We start from the raw sequence: 16,581 nt of genomic DNA on the forward strand, positions 1-16,581 counted from the left end.
AATAAAATATATTTTCTGGTACGCATAGTAGACACGCGTCAAAAATGAAATTACCACATGGGCCACGTGGTAGCTGGGTGGTAACTCCAAATTGACATGCTTTGGGCATGCATAGGCACCTACATGGCTTAGTAAAAGGGCCCCTCCATTGGTTAAGTTCCATGTGCGTACATTCTGTTCTTCTGTACAGGACTCTGCTCCTCAGATAAGGCATCTTGATTGAGGAGCATCTTCGATGCCTGCCCTAGGACGGCTAAGACCATCAAATATTGGTCCCTGATAACACTTCCTTTCTCTACTCTCAGCTATCACGGTCAACAAGACCCTGATGTTCCATGTAAGATGACTCTTCTGAGGTTCATAGCTGCAAATAAGTGTCAGAATTGTTCATAAATTACTGTTCCATTGTCCGCCACTGCCTCTGTGTGTGTATAGAGCAGGTGAAGAGGTGTAACGAAGGGAGAGAGAAAGAGGGCATTGCAGCTAATGTTTCATAGAAACATATAGAAATGGCCCGATATTCAGCCAGTGGCGGGCAGCCCTTTTGCTGTCCGCCCCCAGCATTAAAACCCAGATATTCAATGTGGGGCTGTTTCTGGCAACCTGCATCGAGTAGCCAGATTTTTTAACTGCTTAAAAGTGAACCAGTTATGCCGATATTCAGCATTAACCAGTTAACTTTTTAGCAGTAAAGATAGGGCAGCTTTTTTATGTGGTCCTATTTGACCACTAAACTTATCCAGTTAGGTGCTGAATATCGGCACCTAACTGGATAAGTCACGCGATATAGCCGGCTATGTGCTAACCACTAAACGGCAATATTCAGCAGAGATAACCTATTATCTCTTGCTGAATATTAGTGGTTGGGCGCCGATATGCTATTCAACCGGTCAGCGGCTGTGTCTGGTTGGTTAAAAAGCTTTGAATATCAGGGGGAGAGAAAATGATGGCAGATGAAGACCATATGGCCTATCCAGTCTGCCCATTCATATCTGCTACTATTCATTTCTCTCCCTAAGAATTATTGTGTGCATGTCTCATGCTTTCTTGAATTCAGGTAAAATCTTCATCTCTACTACCTGCACCAGGAGGCCGTTCCACAAATTCACCATCTTTTCCATGAAGAAGTATTTCCTCAGGTTACTCCTGAGTCTGTCCCCTTTCACCTTCATCCTATACCCCCTTTTCCAGAGTTTCCTTTCAATTGAAAGAGACTTACCTCCTGTGCATTTATGCCATGTAGGTATGTAAACATCTCTATCATATCTTCCCTCTCCCATCTTTCTTCCAAAGTATACATATTGAGATCTTTAAGTCTGTTCCCATATGCTTTATGACGAAGACCACTGACCGTTTTAGTAGCCGCCCTCTGGAGCAACTCCAGCCTGTTTATATTTTTTGAAAGTTTGGTCTCCAGAATTGTACACAATAATCTAAATGAGGTCTCACCAGATATTTACATAGAGGCCCCTATCACTTCCTTTTCCTACTGGCCATTTCTCTCCTATGCACCCAAGCATCTTCTAGCTTTCACCATTTCCTTTTCTACCTTTTTGGCCACCTTAAGATCATCACGTACGATCACACCCAAGTCCTGCTCTTCTTTCGTGCACGGAAGTAGTTTACTCCATATACTATACCACTCCCCTGGGTTTTTGCTGACCAAATGTATGACCCTGCCTTTTTTTTTAGCATTGAACCTTAGCTGCTAAATTCTGAACCAGACTTCAAGCTTTGCTAGATCTCTTCTCATGTTATCCATATCATTAAAGGTGTCTACAGTACTACATATTTTAGTATCATTTGCAAACAGACAAACTTTACGAGACAGCCCTTCCACATTATTTATTGCTCACAAAAGTTTTTAAAAATGAAGATCTAGGACCGATCTCTGGGGCACACTACTGGTAACATCCCTTTCTTCTCAGTGAACTCTGTTTACCATTACCTTTTGTCGCCTTCCACTTAGCCAATTTCAAAGTCGGTCAGTTAATTTAGGGCCCATACCGATGCACTCAGTTTAGTTATAAGTTGCCTGTGCTTTGCTAAAATCTAAGTACACCACATCTGGTGCTCTCCCTCAATCCAACTGTCTGATCACTCAATCAAAGAAATTAATCAGATTTGTCTGAGAAAGACCTACCATCATGCTGCCTCAGTTCCTGCAATCTATTTGATTCCAGAAAACTTAACTATCCTCTGTTTTAGAAACTTTTCTGTTAATTTACTTACCACAGAGGTAAGACTAACTGGCCTATAGTACACAGCCTTCTGCTTTTGTGGAGAGGGACCACATCCACCTTTCTCCAGTCCTCTGGGACAACTTCCGACTCTAGAGAAGCATTGAAAAGGTCAAACAGCAGAGCTGCCAGAATTTCCCTAAGTTCCTTCAGTACCCTCAGATGTATGCCTTCTGGCCTTGTCATTTTGTCCACCTTTAGTTTTAACTAGCTCGTCACAAACAGTCTTGTGAAAATCATTCAAAGTCTACCACATTTCCATTCCTATTTGTGCTTGTCTTCTGCTGTACTTCTCCCAGCCCTTCATCTATAAATGCAGGTCAGAAATATTAAGCAGTTCCACTTTATCCTTATTAACTTCTACATATCGAGTGTGGAATAAACATAAAACATATTCCTCCCCCTCACTCTTCAGACTCACAATTCCACTTTTGCACTTCCTTCTATCACTAATGTACCTTTAAAAAAAGTGTCTTGTCCCCCTCCCTCCCATTTTATTGTGGGGGTCTTTTACTAAAGCTTAGCTCGAGTTACCTGCAGCAGGACCCATAGGAATAAAAGAGGCCCTGCTGCTGATAACTTGAGCTAAGCTTAGTAAAAGACCCCCTGTATTAGCTATTTTTTTAATTCCATTTGCGTCTTTGCTTTCCTGACTACTCTACCAGCTTCTCTTGGCTTTTTCAGGAATTGTTGGCTGTCTTCCTCTTTCTGTAATCTCTTGCAATTTATGAATCTTTTTTTTCTTTACCTTTCAGCTTTTGAGAACCAAAGCAGCCTTCTTTTCCTCTTATTTACTTTCCTAACAAAAAGTTTTGTTGTCCTTACAATAGCTTCTTTCAGGTTTGCCCACTGCTTTCCAACTTCTTCCAGATGTTCCCATCCAGACAACAAATCCTTGAGGTAATCCCCCATCTGAACGAAGTTAATTTATTTTTGTCTAGAGCCTTCACTTTTGAATGCACCCTCTCCACACCTTTCTTAATATTAAACCACACCATCTGGTGATCACTGGAAGACAGATGATCACCTACTATAATATCAGAAACACTCTTCCCATTAGTAAGCATTAAGTCCACTATGGCCCCATCCTGCTTGGGTTCCATTAACAACCGCTGGAACAGTTCACCCTGTACGGAATCCAGGATCTCCCTGCTTATAAAAGACCCTGCAAGAGGGATGCCCCAATCAACATCTGGCACATTAAAATCACCTATTAGTAGTACTTCCCCTTTCACAGCTATATTGTGAATGTCTTCAGTTAAATCTCTGTCCACTTCTGCCTGTGAAGAAGGCCTGTATTGCCCTGATGTAAATAGAAATTTCATTCTCTTTCTAGATTAACCTATAGTTCCTCTTCCTTACGCCCTGCAATTCTGTTGCTTTAATATATCTTTAACATATAACGCCACTCCTCTTTCCTTTCTTCCTACTGTATCCTTTCTGAGTAGATTATAGCCCTGTATAACTATATCCTAGTCATGGTTCTCCATGAACCACGTCTTTGTGACCGTCACTAAATCCAAGTCCGCCTCTAGATCCTGAAACTTATTTCCCATACTACAGGCATTGGTATACACAGCTTTCCAGATACTGGCTTTTTTCCTATTTGCATAGAGGTATTTAGGAAGGAATTCATCAAGCTGCGTTAGGGCCTTAAGTTGCATTATTTGGACCTTAGCCTGATTTAAATGACCCTAACCCTGCTTGACCAAAAATACTGCGGTGATACTTAAGTAGGTAAGGTTAGGTAGTAAGATTTTAAAAAATTGCAAATGCATCTTTTGCATCTCATTACTATGCAAATACCCTATCACGAGTTGCAGTGATGCACTACAAGTTGCATTTGGAATCTAAAACTTACGATAAAATAACCCCAGCCTTTTGGCTATGGGGGCACCGCAGAGAACTGACTTTTATGCAGTCCTGTTTATGTGGCAAAGTGCTGATTCCTTTCCCAGAACGCCCCCAAAATATCCACTTTTGAGTTCAGTGCTAACCACACATTTACTGTGGCAGTAACAGGTTAAGAACTGCTGAAAATGACTGGTTAGCCCCGAGCAGGCAAGTAACCCAGCCAGAATCCATTTCTAGCCGATTATATCGCTTGTAATATCGACCCCACAGTGATTTACATCAAACCACACCCCTCCTTCACCCCTTACTTCCCTACCTCCCCATACCCCTTGAGCCTTTCATGTATTTGGTTTCTCTTTCTCACAGATGTCGCAATTGGAGCGCCGTTTGGAGGAGATCACCAGCAGGGCCTGGTGTACATTTACAACGGGCAAGCAGAGGGACTGAATGCCAGGCCCTCTCAGGTCCTGCAGGGCCACTGGGAGCCCAGCCAGTCCCCAGCATTCTTTGGCTTTGCTGTTCGTGGGGCGAAGGACCTGGATGGCAATGGCTACCCTGGTGAGTATACTGAGAGGACAGTAGTGGTGAGGCTGCTGATAGGTGTGACTTTGCTGTGACTTTGTAACTGATGTAGAAAGAGAAGTCCTGGTTGCATATGTGAGAAATGTAAAGAACTTAGTACACAAGCTACTGTGCAAAATGATGGCTGTCTACATCGCTGCAGTCTAGCTGGAAATGTCGCAGTGGAATCACATTTAAAATAAATGCCTTTGTGTTTTATATCCCTTCCCCTCTCCCGCCCCAATCCTACACACAAGCATCAGCCAGTATTACGCTTTTGTTTGTCAGTGTGCTGGCATTTGATTTTCCCACCTCAAGTTTGCCACTTGCTTTTTCACACCAAAAGGCAGGTGATAAATTTAATTCCAGTCAGTAGACGCTGCTACTACACTCGGTCAGCAGCTGTGTACACAAAAACAGAAATACAACAATTTTAAATTAATCCATTCATTTGCCGCTTCCTATACCAGCACACCTGCATCTTCAGCCATAAGACTTCAAGGCACAAAGCTCATCATGCATTCTCTGCACAGTTTCTTGCACTGCTGTACCCTCCCTGTACTCAAAGGAGTTTTGTACATGAGAAAACTATGTGCAAACCCTCGCATAGACTTTAGAGCACAGCTCATTTCAATCTCCTGGTAATGAAGGTATTGGCTTTTACCCCCAGATTCAAAGAAGTGCACAAGACGATTGAAGGCCAACATTAACATTTTATGCCTGTTTTTCTTCTCTCTTCTCTGAGCGTGAACTACCCACAGCTTTTTTTTCTTGCTTTGTTAAAGTCAGTGGGGTAGATTTTCAGTTGTCAGCGCGCGGCGTTTTGCTCATCGCCGCTGGCATTATCTCTGTGAATTCAATGCCAGGTCATGTCGGGGCTCCAGCATTGAATTTCCAGGTATACGCAGGCGGCAAAAACATAGTGCGATATTCAGCACTTAACTGGCTACGATGAACCAGATAATGATAGGATTGTGTTTTATGCAGTCCTGTTAATGCAGTTATCCTAGCTGGTTAAGGGCTGAATATCAACCTTTAACTGCCTAAGTGCCAACTCCGCTCTGGGAACGCCTACAAAATGGCCAGTTGCGGCACTGTCCAGTTGAGTGTCACCGAATATGCCTGGTTAGCCCTGGACCAGCAACTTAAATGACCAGAAACCAGATATTTTCTTATATTCTCCCGCTGTCTGCTTTGTTATGTACTAAAAAATTAATAAAAACATTTTATCCATAAACAGCCAGAAGCTGTTTAAATCACTTTGAATATCGACCCCAATGGCTTAAAAAAACCCCAGCACAGTAGGGGATAAGCTGAAGGGGAGGTATTGCGGCTAAGAACAAGCACAGTGGTGGATTGCACACATGCAAATAATACTATACAGTCATGTTTATGTGCATTTTGTATGCTCATGCATACAACTCTTGAGTACTGATAAGTTTTAGTGTGCAAATATTGATGCCCCATGCGTGCGTGCTTCTGGCATTCTTTCCTATGTTTCTGCAACTTATTTGCATACTATTTGGTTATAATGAGCACAAAAAAAATTTCTTTTACACATGCAGTGGTGTGCTGGAGCAGGCTCTCACAGGCTCGCAAGAGCCGGTTGTTAAGTTTTTAAGAATTTTGGGAGCCGGTTGATAAAGTAGGGCCCTCCATAGCTACTTTAACAACTGGCTCCCAAAATGTGGGCTTGGGCCCCCTGCTGAATTCTCTTTTACTTTGCTGATGGAGATGCTGAGCCCTGCCAGCCAAGTAAATAGACTGCTGCTGCTCCCCGCTCCTTGTTTCCAGCTCTGAGCAGCAGGCTGGGACTTCTCGAGCATGTGAGAGAAGTTCCAGCATGCTGCTCAGAGCAAGATGTTGGGAGTGCTGGCAGTCCATTTATTGGCTGCCAGCAAAGGTATGCCTAGCGTGCCTGCACGAAGGGAGGGAGGAGAGAGAGGCAAGTGTTGCCCCCCCACCCCACCCCGGCCACCTGTGGCTCTTCCAAATGCAGAGCCGGCTACCTCCAGAGAAAGAGCCTGTTGTTAAAAATTTACCAGCACACCCCTGTACACATGCATTAGAAAACTGTGCATTGAGCTTCAGCGCATGGCTTTAAAGTATAGTTTACTGCATTGGACCCTCTTCCCCTCTTGTTTTTCATATATTTGACTTCAAGGTTTCTGTTTAGCGTTCTAAGACATTTTCTTTAATCTTCCCTGTACATTCAACCGCTCTCTCTAGGCTATTTTAATGTATTGGGAATTTGTGGCTGCCTTTTTAATTTTCAGTCACTTTTTAGCTGGCCCACAAAGCATTTAATAAGGATTCAGTGTAGTATTTCAGCAGCTGCTGTGAGGGCATGCAGCCCCAGGACATACTGTGATTGTCTCTTCAAGCAGCAAATGCCCTGGATAACCTTTTTTCTTTTTTTCCTTTTGCTGTTTCAAGCTGGCTCATGCCAGCAGAACATTTCCATACCCAGTGTTCGTCTCCTCTGACTTTTGTTCTATTATGTGCTTGCCAACCATGACAGTGCCTTCACTCAGCACCCACTCAGCTGTTCGTTCTTGTTCGCCATTGTGTGCTAAGATGGCAAGTTCCACTCTGTGCTGTGTCACTGTACCACAAAGGTAACCTCATGCACTCTTCACCTTTATTTTTTTTTCTCCCTAGATATGATAGTAGGAGCCTTTGGTGTGGATAAAGCCATCGTGTACAGGTAGGTGTTATTTTGGTGCTGCATTGACACACCTTAAGTTAAGCAAGGCAGTGGCAGTGGGATGCAAGAGAGCTTGTAGGTTTTGATCCCAATTCTACCCTGGCTAAACCACTTGTCGCCTCATTCTGTAATCTAATGTTTTTAGCGTGCACTAAACTCTTAAGTCACCCATTATATTCCTATGGGCATCTTAGTATTTAGCGCACGCTAAATGCGCTAGCGTGCCTTTGTAAAATGGGCCTGTAAGCGCTATTTATGCGCTAAGATTATAAAATACTAGCATTTACACACATGAACCTTACATTTACGCACATAACTGCTGGTGAGGCGATGAGCAGTATTCTGCAAAGTTAGTACGCAACCAGCATAGTGCACAGCTGCAAGGGGGAGGGGGGTGTACATCTGGATGGAGCATCGGCGGACCCCCCACTAACACTAACAGAAATGTATAGAATACTATAGGTTACACGCTAAAGTGTAATTAACATATTAAAGCAAAATATTTATTTTTGACAATTTCCTTAAATAAAATTAATCTGAAGGTGCTCAGAATCTTAAAATAGTTTCAACCATAGGCTGAATCACCAAGATATCAATCATTGCACCAGTCCAGTGGCAAAGTTCATATTTTAAAATGGTACACTGATACTTAAAAAATAAATAAATAAATAAATAACAACAACATATTAACAAATTCACTCTTCTACTTAGCTTTTATTCCTGGAACCAGGTGAAGTTCTTCAAAATCTGATCAAGCCTCCAGGTTGAAACAAACAAAATTGCTTTCAAAGTGCTACCAGTGATACAATGTTGCAAATCAAGAGCCCTGTTTACTAAGCAGCGTTATAGGCATGTTAATGTTTTTAATGCGCGTTAACCATGTACGTGCCTACAATATCCCTACAGGCACCTACAAGGTCAGTGCACATGCTAAGTGTAGGCGCGCTAAAAACACTAACGCACGTTAGTAAACAGGTTCCCAAGTGCTGCATAAATCTATTGATCTTTTGCTGATCTCTGCATGCAGCGAAACATAAGAACTATGTAGAGATCAGATTTATGCAGCACTTGGGAACCTGTTTACTAACGTGCGTTAGTGTTTTTAGCGCGCCTACACTTAGCATGTGCGCTGACCTTGTAGGTGCCTGTAGGGATATTGTAGGCACGTACATGGTTAACGCGCATTAAAAACATTAACATGCCTATAACGCTGCTTAGTAAACAGGGCTCTTGATTTGCAACATTGTATCACTGGTAGCACTTTGGAAGAAGGAATAAAAGTTAAGTAGAAGAGTGAATCTGTTAAGTTGGGGTTTTTAAAAAAAATATTTTTATTTATTTGTTTGTTAGATTTGTATCCCACATTTTCCCACCTATTTACAGGCTCAGTGTGGCTTACATAGTACCGTAAAGGCGTTCGCCAATTCCGGTATGAACAAATACGGTAATGTGGTAGAATAAGGTTTGTGTGTACAGACACATTAGGGAATATTAGAGAGGAAGAGTTATTATATGTCCATTACGAGCTTTGGTTTCGTGGTGTTGCAGGGTACAGGCATTTAAGTTGGGTCGGTAGGGTATGCCTTTTTGAACAGGTTAGTTTTTAATGATTTCCGGAAGTTTAGGTGATCATAAGTTGTTTTCACGGCTTTTGGTAATGCGTTCCATAGTTGTGTGCTTATGTAGGAAAAGCTGGATGCATAGGTTGATTTGTATTTGAGTCTTTTGCAGCTTGGGTAGTGGAGATTTAGGTATGTTCGTGTTGATCCTGCAATATTTTAAAATATGGACTTAGACACTAGACTGGTGCAATAATTGATATCTTGATGGTTCAGCCTATGGCTGAAACTATTTTAAGATTCTGTGCACCTAAAATATATTTATCCTTTATTGTTAATTACATTGGTGAAATTTGGGAGAAACGTTTAGTAGAGATCCCCATAGTGATTTAATTATCATTAGTTACACGCTAAAGGGTAACATTTATGTGCTCACATTTACACTTGCCTTTTATAGAACATAAGTTTCAGTGCCTAAATGTTGGTGTGGAAATGTGGACTTTTCTAGAATAGAATCTGCATGTCCACATACCGTTCTTAATCATAGTAACATAGTAAATGACGGCAGATAAAGACCTGTACGGTCCATCCAGTCTGCCCAACAAGATAAACTCATTTACATGGTATGTGATACTTTAGATGTATACCCGAGTTTGATTTGTTCTAGAATTCATGCTCTGTGCACTGCATTCACTTGCCTTCCCTTGGTGTCATTATGCCTCAGCTTACTAATAGTAATACTATTCCTTTTGTTATGCCACTAGTATTTGCTCAGAGTCTAACTCTAATTCCACACTAAAAAGTAGAAAAACATTTTCTTGTCCTCTCCCGTGACAGGTGCAGCAGGAGGTAAGTCCCATGGCTGGCAGAAAGACCCTGTCAGTCATGCAGCCTACAGTATAGCAGGACTGGTTCAAGGGACTGTGGTGCCCTGAACCAGCTTTGCATCGGAGTCCCTTTCTGCCCGAGATCTGGTATTTTTCCGTCAGCTCCCCCACCTGTAATCCAGAATCTCCCTGTGTCTCAAGTGTCTGCCTCCCATTCAAGCTTGTCTTTACTCCTAGAGGTTGCTGTGATTTCAACCATGCTGCTTGTGGTCAGTCCCAGAGCCTTTCCTCTGCTGCTTTATGTCAAGGGGAACAGGATGTGGACGAGGGAAGGCTCTGGGCCAGCCACAGGCAGTGTGTGAATTCACTGCCGGCAACTTCTAGGAGTAAAGAAAAGTTTCAAGGTACACGGTGGGGGGGCACTTGACAGAGTGGGAGATACTGGATTGCAGGCATGAGAGCAGAGGGAAAGATACTAGATTTTGGGCGGAGGGTGGGATGCTGGGCTGTGGGAATAGGGTGGGGAGGAAGAAAGGGAGGGATAGCAGACCACAGGGAGCCTAGAAGAAACGGTGATTTGGGGACCTTTATCACTGGCATCCTGAGCCAGTGCCTCATCTGGTCCAAAGGTTAAGGTGACTCTGCAGTATGAGTCGATTTTGATACAGTTGCAATACCATGTATTGTATCCACAGAGAGGCAAATCCAAAACCCAAAGCAGTACATGATCTGAGTTAGCTTGGACCTTTTTAAAAAAAACAAAATACGATTTGCTGTTAACAGTGTGCACTATTAACAACATTTTGTTTCAAAGAAAAAAAAATGACACTACATTTCTGGCTGCCCATCCCTAGTGTTCACTGTTCCATTTTAATATTCTGTAAAGTTCCTTGCTCTGGGTTCTGGCTCTACGTTTGCAGTACTACCACATGTCCAGCAGGGGCCAGTCCTGTTGCATACATAGTAACATAGTAGATGACGGCAGAAAAAGACCTGCACGGTCCATCCAGTCTGCCCAACAAGATAACTCATATTTGCTGCTTTTTGTGTATACCCTACTTTGATTTGTACCTGTGCTCTTCAGGGCACAGACCATATAAGTCTGCCCAGCACTATCCCCGCCTCCCAACCACCCGCCCCTCCTCCCAACCACCGGCTCCGGCACAGACCGCACAAGTCTGCCCAGCACCATCCCCACCTCCCAACCACCAGCCCCGCTTCCCATCCCCGGCTCCGGCACAGACCGTACAAGTCTGTCCAGCACTATCCCCGCCTCCCAACCACCAGCCCCGCCTCCCGATCCTGACTAAGCTCCTGAGGATTCATTCCTTCGGCACAGGATTCCTTTATGCTTATCCCACGCATGTTTGAATTCCGTTACCGTTTTCATTTCCACCACCTCCCGCGGGAGGGCATTCCAAGCACATCTACCCCTCCTCCCCTGCAAAACCCCCCTTGACTTCCTCTGCTGGGCAGTTATCTGGATCCAGAGGATTTTCATCTCTAAATTCTATTGTGCCTTCTTGTTTTTGTCATCTAAAAATGATTCGTCAATTGAAGCTGTTTCTTACATTGGTCAATTTAATTAAAGTAGTCCATGCAGTGATTACAAGCCAGTTGGGTTAGTGCAATTCATTATATCAAGATTTGACTAAGAATAGGTTAGTTAATCCAGAATACAGTGGCATGGATAATCGGAGGAAAAAATAAATCTGACCATGTTACACCCATCCTTGTAACTCTGCATTGGCTTATAGTCACAGTGTAGATTACTTTTAAGTGGAGGAGTAGCCTAGTGGTTAGTGCAGTGGACTTTGATTCTGGGGAACTGAGTTCAATTCCCACTGCAGCTCCTTGTGACTCTGGGCAAGTCACTTAACCCTCCATTGCCCCTGGTACAAAATAAGTACCTGAATATATGTAAACCGTTTTGAATGTAGTTGCAAAAACCTCAGAAAGGCGGTATATCAAGTCCCATTTCCCTTTTCCTATTTGAGATTCTACAGGGAATGTTGCTGTTGCTACTATTTGAGATTCTGGAATGTTGCTACTATTTGAAGATTCTACATGGAATGTTGCTACTATTGAGAGTTTGGTGCTACTATTTGAGATTCTACATGGAATGTTGCTATTCCACTAGCAACATTCCATGAAGAAGCCTGCCCTTGCAGATCAGCAATGCGGCCGCGCAGGCTTCTGTTTCTGTGAGTCTGACGTCCTGCACGTACGTGCAGGACGTCAGACTCACAGAAACAGAAGCCTGCGCGGCCGCATTGCTGATCTGCAAGGGGAGGCTTCTTGGAATGTTGCTAATGGAGGAGTAGCCTAGTGGTTAGTGCAGTGGACTTTGATCCTGGGGAACTGAGTTCAATTCCCACTGCAGCTCCTTGTGACTCTGGGCAAGTCACTTAACCCTCCATTGCCCCTGGTACAAAATAAGTACCTGAATATACTATGTAAACCGCTTTGAATGTAGTTGCAAAAACCACAGAAAGGTGGTATATCAAGTCCCATTTCCCTTTCCCCCCTTAAGATGCTGTATATGATCTAGAAGGCTGCTTATATGGGAGGAGGAGTGTGTGTTTCAAAGAGATTTACATTCTTCTTGGGAATATTGAATAGAGTATTCTGTTATGCTAAACCTTCCTTGTGAAATGCCCTACTGATTAATTTGCGTAGTATTCCTGGGTATTGGGGCTTTCGGAAAACCTTGAAGACCTGGCTATTTAAGCAGAGTTATGGATTGGATTGGTGATGAGAGAGTGATCTTGCTTAATTTTTAATCCTGATTTAATTATATTGATGTTGGATTTTAGATACTAATAACTTTAATTATTTTATGTGATTATTGTTCAGTTTGTAAACTGCTTTACAACCCTGGCTGTGTTAAGTGGTATATAAAAAGGGGCATTTTCGATATGATGTCTAAATCCAATTTTGGGCTTTATGTGAGAAACGTCCAAAATCCAGTAGTGAACATGGCCATTTTCAAACCAGAAGAATGTCCAACTTTTTGTTTCAAAAATGGCCATTTGCTAGATGTTTGGGGGGGGGGGGGGTCTTTTACTAAAGCTTAGCTCAAGTTATCTGCAGCAGGGCCCATTTTATTCCTATGGGCCCTGCTGCAGGTAACTCGAGCTAAACTTTAATAAAAGACCCCCCTTTGTGCTCAGAGCATCTATCTCTTTTAGGACCATTAAAAAAAAAGTCCAAGGGAAAAGTGCGCAAACACACAAGCCCCATTGGGATGTATGGAAAACTAGTGGCCACACAGACATCCCAGCAGAGCAGTAGGGCACCCTAGGGGGCACTGCAGTGGACTTCACATAAAAGGTCCCAGGTCCACATCTCACTGTTACCCCTTTATATTCTATGGGGAGCCCTCAGAAACCCACCAAAAACCTACTGTACCTAACTATTCACCACTACAATAGCCCTTATGCCTTCAGGTGTCACCTATATGTAGGTACAGTAGGTTTTTGGTGGGTTTTGGAGTGCTCACACTTTCCACCACAAATGTACCAGTTAGAGTGGGATGTGGGCCTGAGTCCTGTTCTCTACAATGCACTGCACTGACCACTAAGCTACTCCAAGCTACTGTACTCTAGGCTACACTAGGCTTGCTGCTCTGATAGGACTGGTCATAACATCTGATACTGTCATAAAGGCTGATATGTACTGTTTTTTTCACATCTTTGAGGGGTGGGTGGGAGGGGGTCAGTGACCACTGAAGGAGTAAGGGGGGCCATACCTTAATTTCTCTGGTGGTCATCTTGCCATTTAGGGCACATTTTTGTGACTTAGGTGCGATTGAAACAGGTCTGGACCAAAGCATCTAACTTTTAGCCTGGACGTATTTGCTTTGTTCCATCATGGCAGAAAAATGTCCAAGTTGTGGGAACGCCCAAATCACGCCCCCCCTTGTAATTTGGATGCACTGCAAAGAAAAATGTTCAGATGCCACTTCATTCCATTTTTGAGATGTTTTTCTCTTTGGAAAATGAGCCCCAAAGTCAACAAATCAAATCAAATGTTCCATCGTTCATTGCATTAATTCTCTTTGGGAACCAACAGGGGCCGCCCCATCATCTATGCCAGTGCTTCCCTGACCATCTTTCCTACCATGTTTAATCCAGAAGAGAAGACCTGCACCATTGAGGACACAAACATACAAGTGCCATGGTAAGTACCCCAAGTATGGTCCAGTATGGGATTGGAGGTCACAGGAATCTTAGCCATGGGGCAACTGCGGAAGGAAGGCATTAGCTCCTGGGGGCCTAGCCACAGGATGATTGTAGGATGAAGGAGTGAGAGAATGCTTCAAGGAAGCACTATTTATAACTTGTCAATCTGAATGACCTCATTTGGCAGGCTGGGTTGACAGTTTTGTATAATTATATGGCCAAGAGCAAATTTCTGGTACTGGTTACAGGATTAAGGGGATGAGGAGGGAACCTGCATGAGATGCAGTGAGGAGAAAAGGTAATGCCTGGATTGGTGCATTTAGTGTTTTTAACCATAGCAGAGGTAGCCTGTTCCAAAATCTACAAATGAGCTATTAGAAAATAGATTGCTATGAGGGTGTTAAGCTGGATGAGAGAGAGGCTGTCTGGAGATGACTAGTGTGACACAGCCTGACCAGTAACAGAAGAGAGGGTCCAAAAGTACACAAAATCAGGACAGTAAAAGAAGCACAATAGGGTCTTCAAGGCTGGAGCAATGGTACAATCTTTAATGAAAATGACCCGACATGGGCCGTGTTTCGGCGCAATGTGTGCCTGCCTCAGGGGTCTGACAAAACACAAATATACAAAATTTGTAAATGAATGTCCAAATAAAATATGTTTTCAATTTTAATTTTTGATTTGTTTTGATTATTATGTGCATGGATATTTATTTGGATTTTCATTTACAAATTTTGTATATTTGTGTTTTGTCAGACCCCTGAGGCAGGCACACATTGCGCCGAAACACGGCCCGTGATGGGTCATTTTCATTAAAGATTGTACCATTGCTCCAGCCTTGAAGACCCTATTGTGTTTCTTTTTACTGCCTGACCAGTGACAGAAGAGGATGCCCAACCAGTTGGCCAACCTGCACCAGTTAATTCTCTCTCCCTGTTTTTTTGTAGCGTGAATTTGAATTTCTGCCTGAACGCCTCTGGTAAACACGTCCCTGACAGCATAGGTAAGCAGTGCAGAGTAACACCTTCATAGCTGGGGATTCCCTTTTTCCCCCTCTCCAGATCCCTTCAGAAGAGGGGAGGTTTGTGCCAAGCCAAATTTCTTTCATCTTTGGTATATCTGGCATTTTTTTCAGTTATCTGTCAAGGGCAGGATATGCACCTTAACCTTCACAGAATGCTGATGATGTGTCATTTTTAACAGTGTGCTGTGCTCCCCATCCTGCCCTGCCGGCTGCATGGTAACAGATGTGCTGATTCATTGTTTGTACCATGTCTTCCAGGTTTTAATGTGGATCTGCAGCTGGACCGCATGAAACAGAAAGGGGCTGTGAAACGGGCCCTGTTCCTGAAATCCCGCCAACCACACCTAATGCAGACCATCCACATTCGCAATGGTGTGCTAGAGGAGTGCAGAGACATGAAGATCTACCTCCGGGTAATGCAGAACAGACAGATTCTGACCCCCATCCCTCCTAAGCAGTTGTCATTCTGCATGGAGTTGGGAGGTGCCAGTGTAACAGGGGGCTCGTACCTTTTCCCCAGGACTAGACATTCAACCAGTTCAGAGATGCTAAAGTTATTTGGACCAGCATGAAGTGGTGATAATATAACAAAAAACCTAGGGCCCTTTTACTAAGCTGCGTAAGCATCTACACGTGCCCAAAATGGAGTTACTGCCTGGTTACCGTGTGGCTCTTGCGGTAATTTCAATTCTGTTGCGCGGCTGAAAATCATTTTTACTTTCGGATGCACGCGTGTAGGTCATTACCACTCGGTTACCGCATGAGACTTTACCACTGGGTCAGTGGCTGGCGGTAAGGTCGCAGACCCAAAATGGACACGTGGCAATTTTGCTTTTGCCGCATGTCCATTTTCGGCAAAAATTTTTAAAAGGCCTTTTTTTTTTTTACAGGCGCTCTGAAAAATGGTTCAGCGTTCACCCAAAACCCGCGCCTACACTTCCACAAGCCATTTTCAGCGCACCTTAGTAAAAGGACCCCCTAATAAGGCCATTTTCACAGGTGCCTTTTAAAAAAGCACCCCCCTCCCCATAGGGGTACAAGTATGCATGCAGAACAAAATTGCAGCATAAGTGCATGCAGTGATTTTAAAATTACCATGAGTGCTTTAGTACCTGCAGTTTTTGTCTAGTAGATTTCCAAATACAAAAGGCATGACAAATTTTCCCATTTTGAGGCAAGCAAGCCAAATGAAGCCTTTAAAAAGACTAGTGATAGGTGAATGCACCAAGCATAAGCTTTAAAGTACCAATATAGACTGTGAGAAGAGTCAATCTCAGTAGTGCTGAACAAAAAATGCTGAAGTTTGCTTGCCTAAACTGCCCCATCCATTGGCTTACACAGTGCATTTTTTCTAGCGAAAAAGGTGTCAGTACTCAAATGCCAGGCCACCCTTCAGGGATGGGGTGATCACTGAGGGACCCACCCCACGATAGCCAGGCCCCTTGCAACCAGTCACAGGATCTATGACTGGTCAATTTTAGCAGACAGGGGAAAAGGTGGCGGTACTCAGTACCCCCTCAAAAAAAGCCCTGGGCTTACAGAACAAACAGGATGTGAGCCCAAGTCCTCAGTCCCAGGCCCAGGGGCGTAGCCAGACTTCGGCGGGAGGGAGGGTCCAGGACATT

The 16,581-nt window shown here is 43.5% G+C and overlaps 1 protein-coding gene across 1 annotated transcript in view; it reads left to right on the forward strand.

Moving 5' to 3' along the window:
* The window catches only part of ITGA5 (integrin subunit alpha 5), a 228,363-nt gene that overhangs the window by 173,383 nt on the left and 38,399 nt on the right, over window positions 1–16,581 (forward strand). Inside the window, exons 13-17 of the mRNA XM_030198318.1 lie at window positions 4,461–4,652; window positions 7,317–7,362; window positions 13,823–13,930; window positions 14,880–14,935; window positions 15,215–15,369. Of these exons, the coding sequence (XP_030054178.1) occupies window positions 4,461–4,652; window positions 7,317–7,362; window positions 13,823–13,930; window positions 14,880–14,935; window positions 15,215–15,369 (557 nt within the window). The remainder of the gene's footprint in view (window positions 1–4,460; window positions 4,653–7,316; window positions 7,363–13,822; window positions 13,931–14,879; window positions 14,936–15,214; window positions 15,370–16,581) is intronic.

The sequence above is a fragment of the Microcaecilia unicolor genome, chromosome 3, assembly GCF_901765095.1.
Source record: "Microcaecilia unicolor chromosome 3, aMicUni1.1, whole genome shotgun sequence".
Taxonomy (NCBI): domain Eukaryota; kingdom Metazoa; phylum Chordata; class Amphibia; order Gymnophiona; family Siphonopidae; genus Microcaecilia; species Microcaecilia unicolor.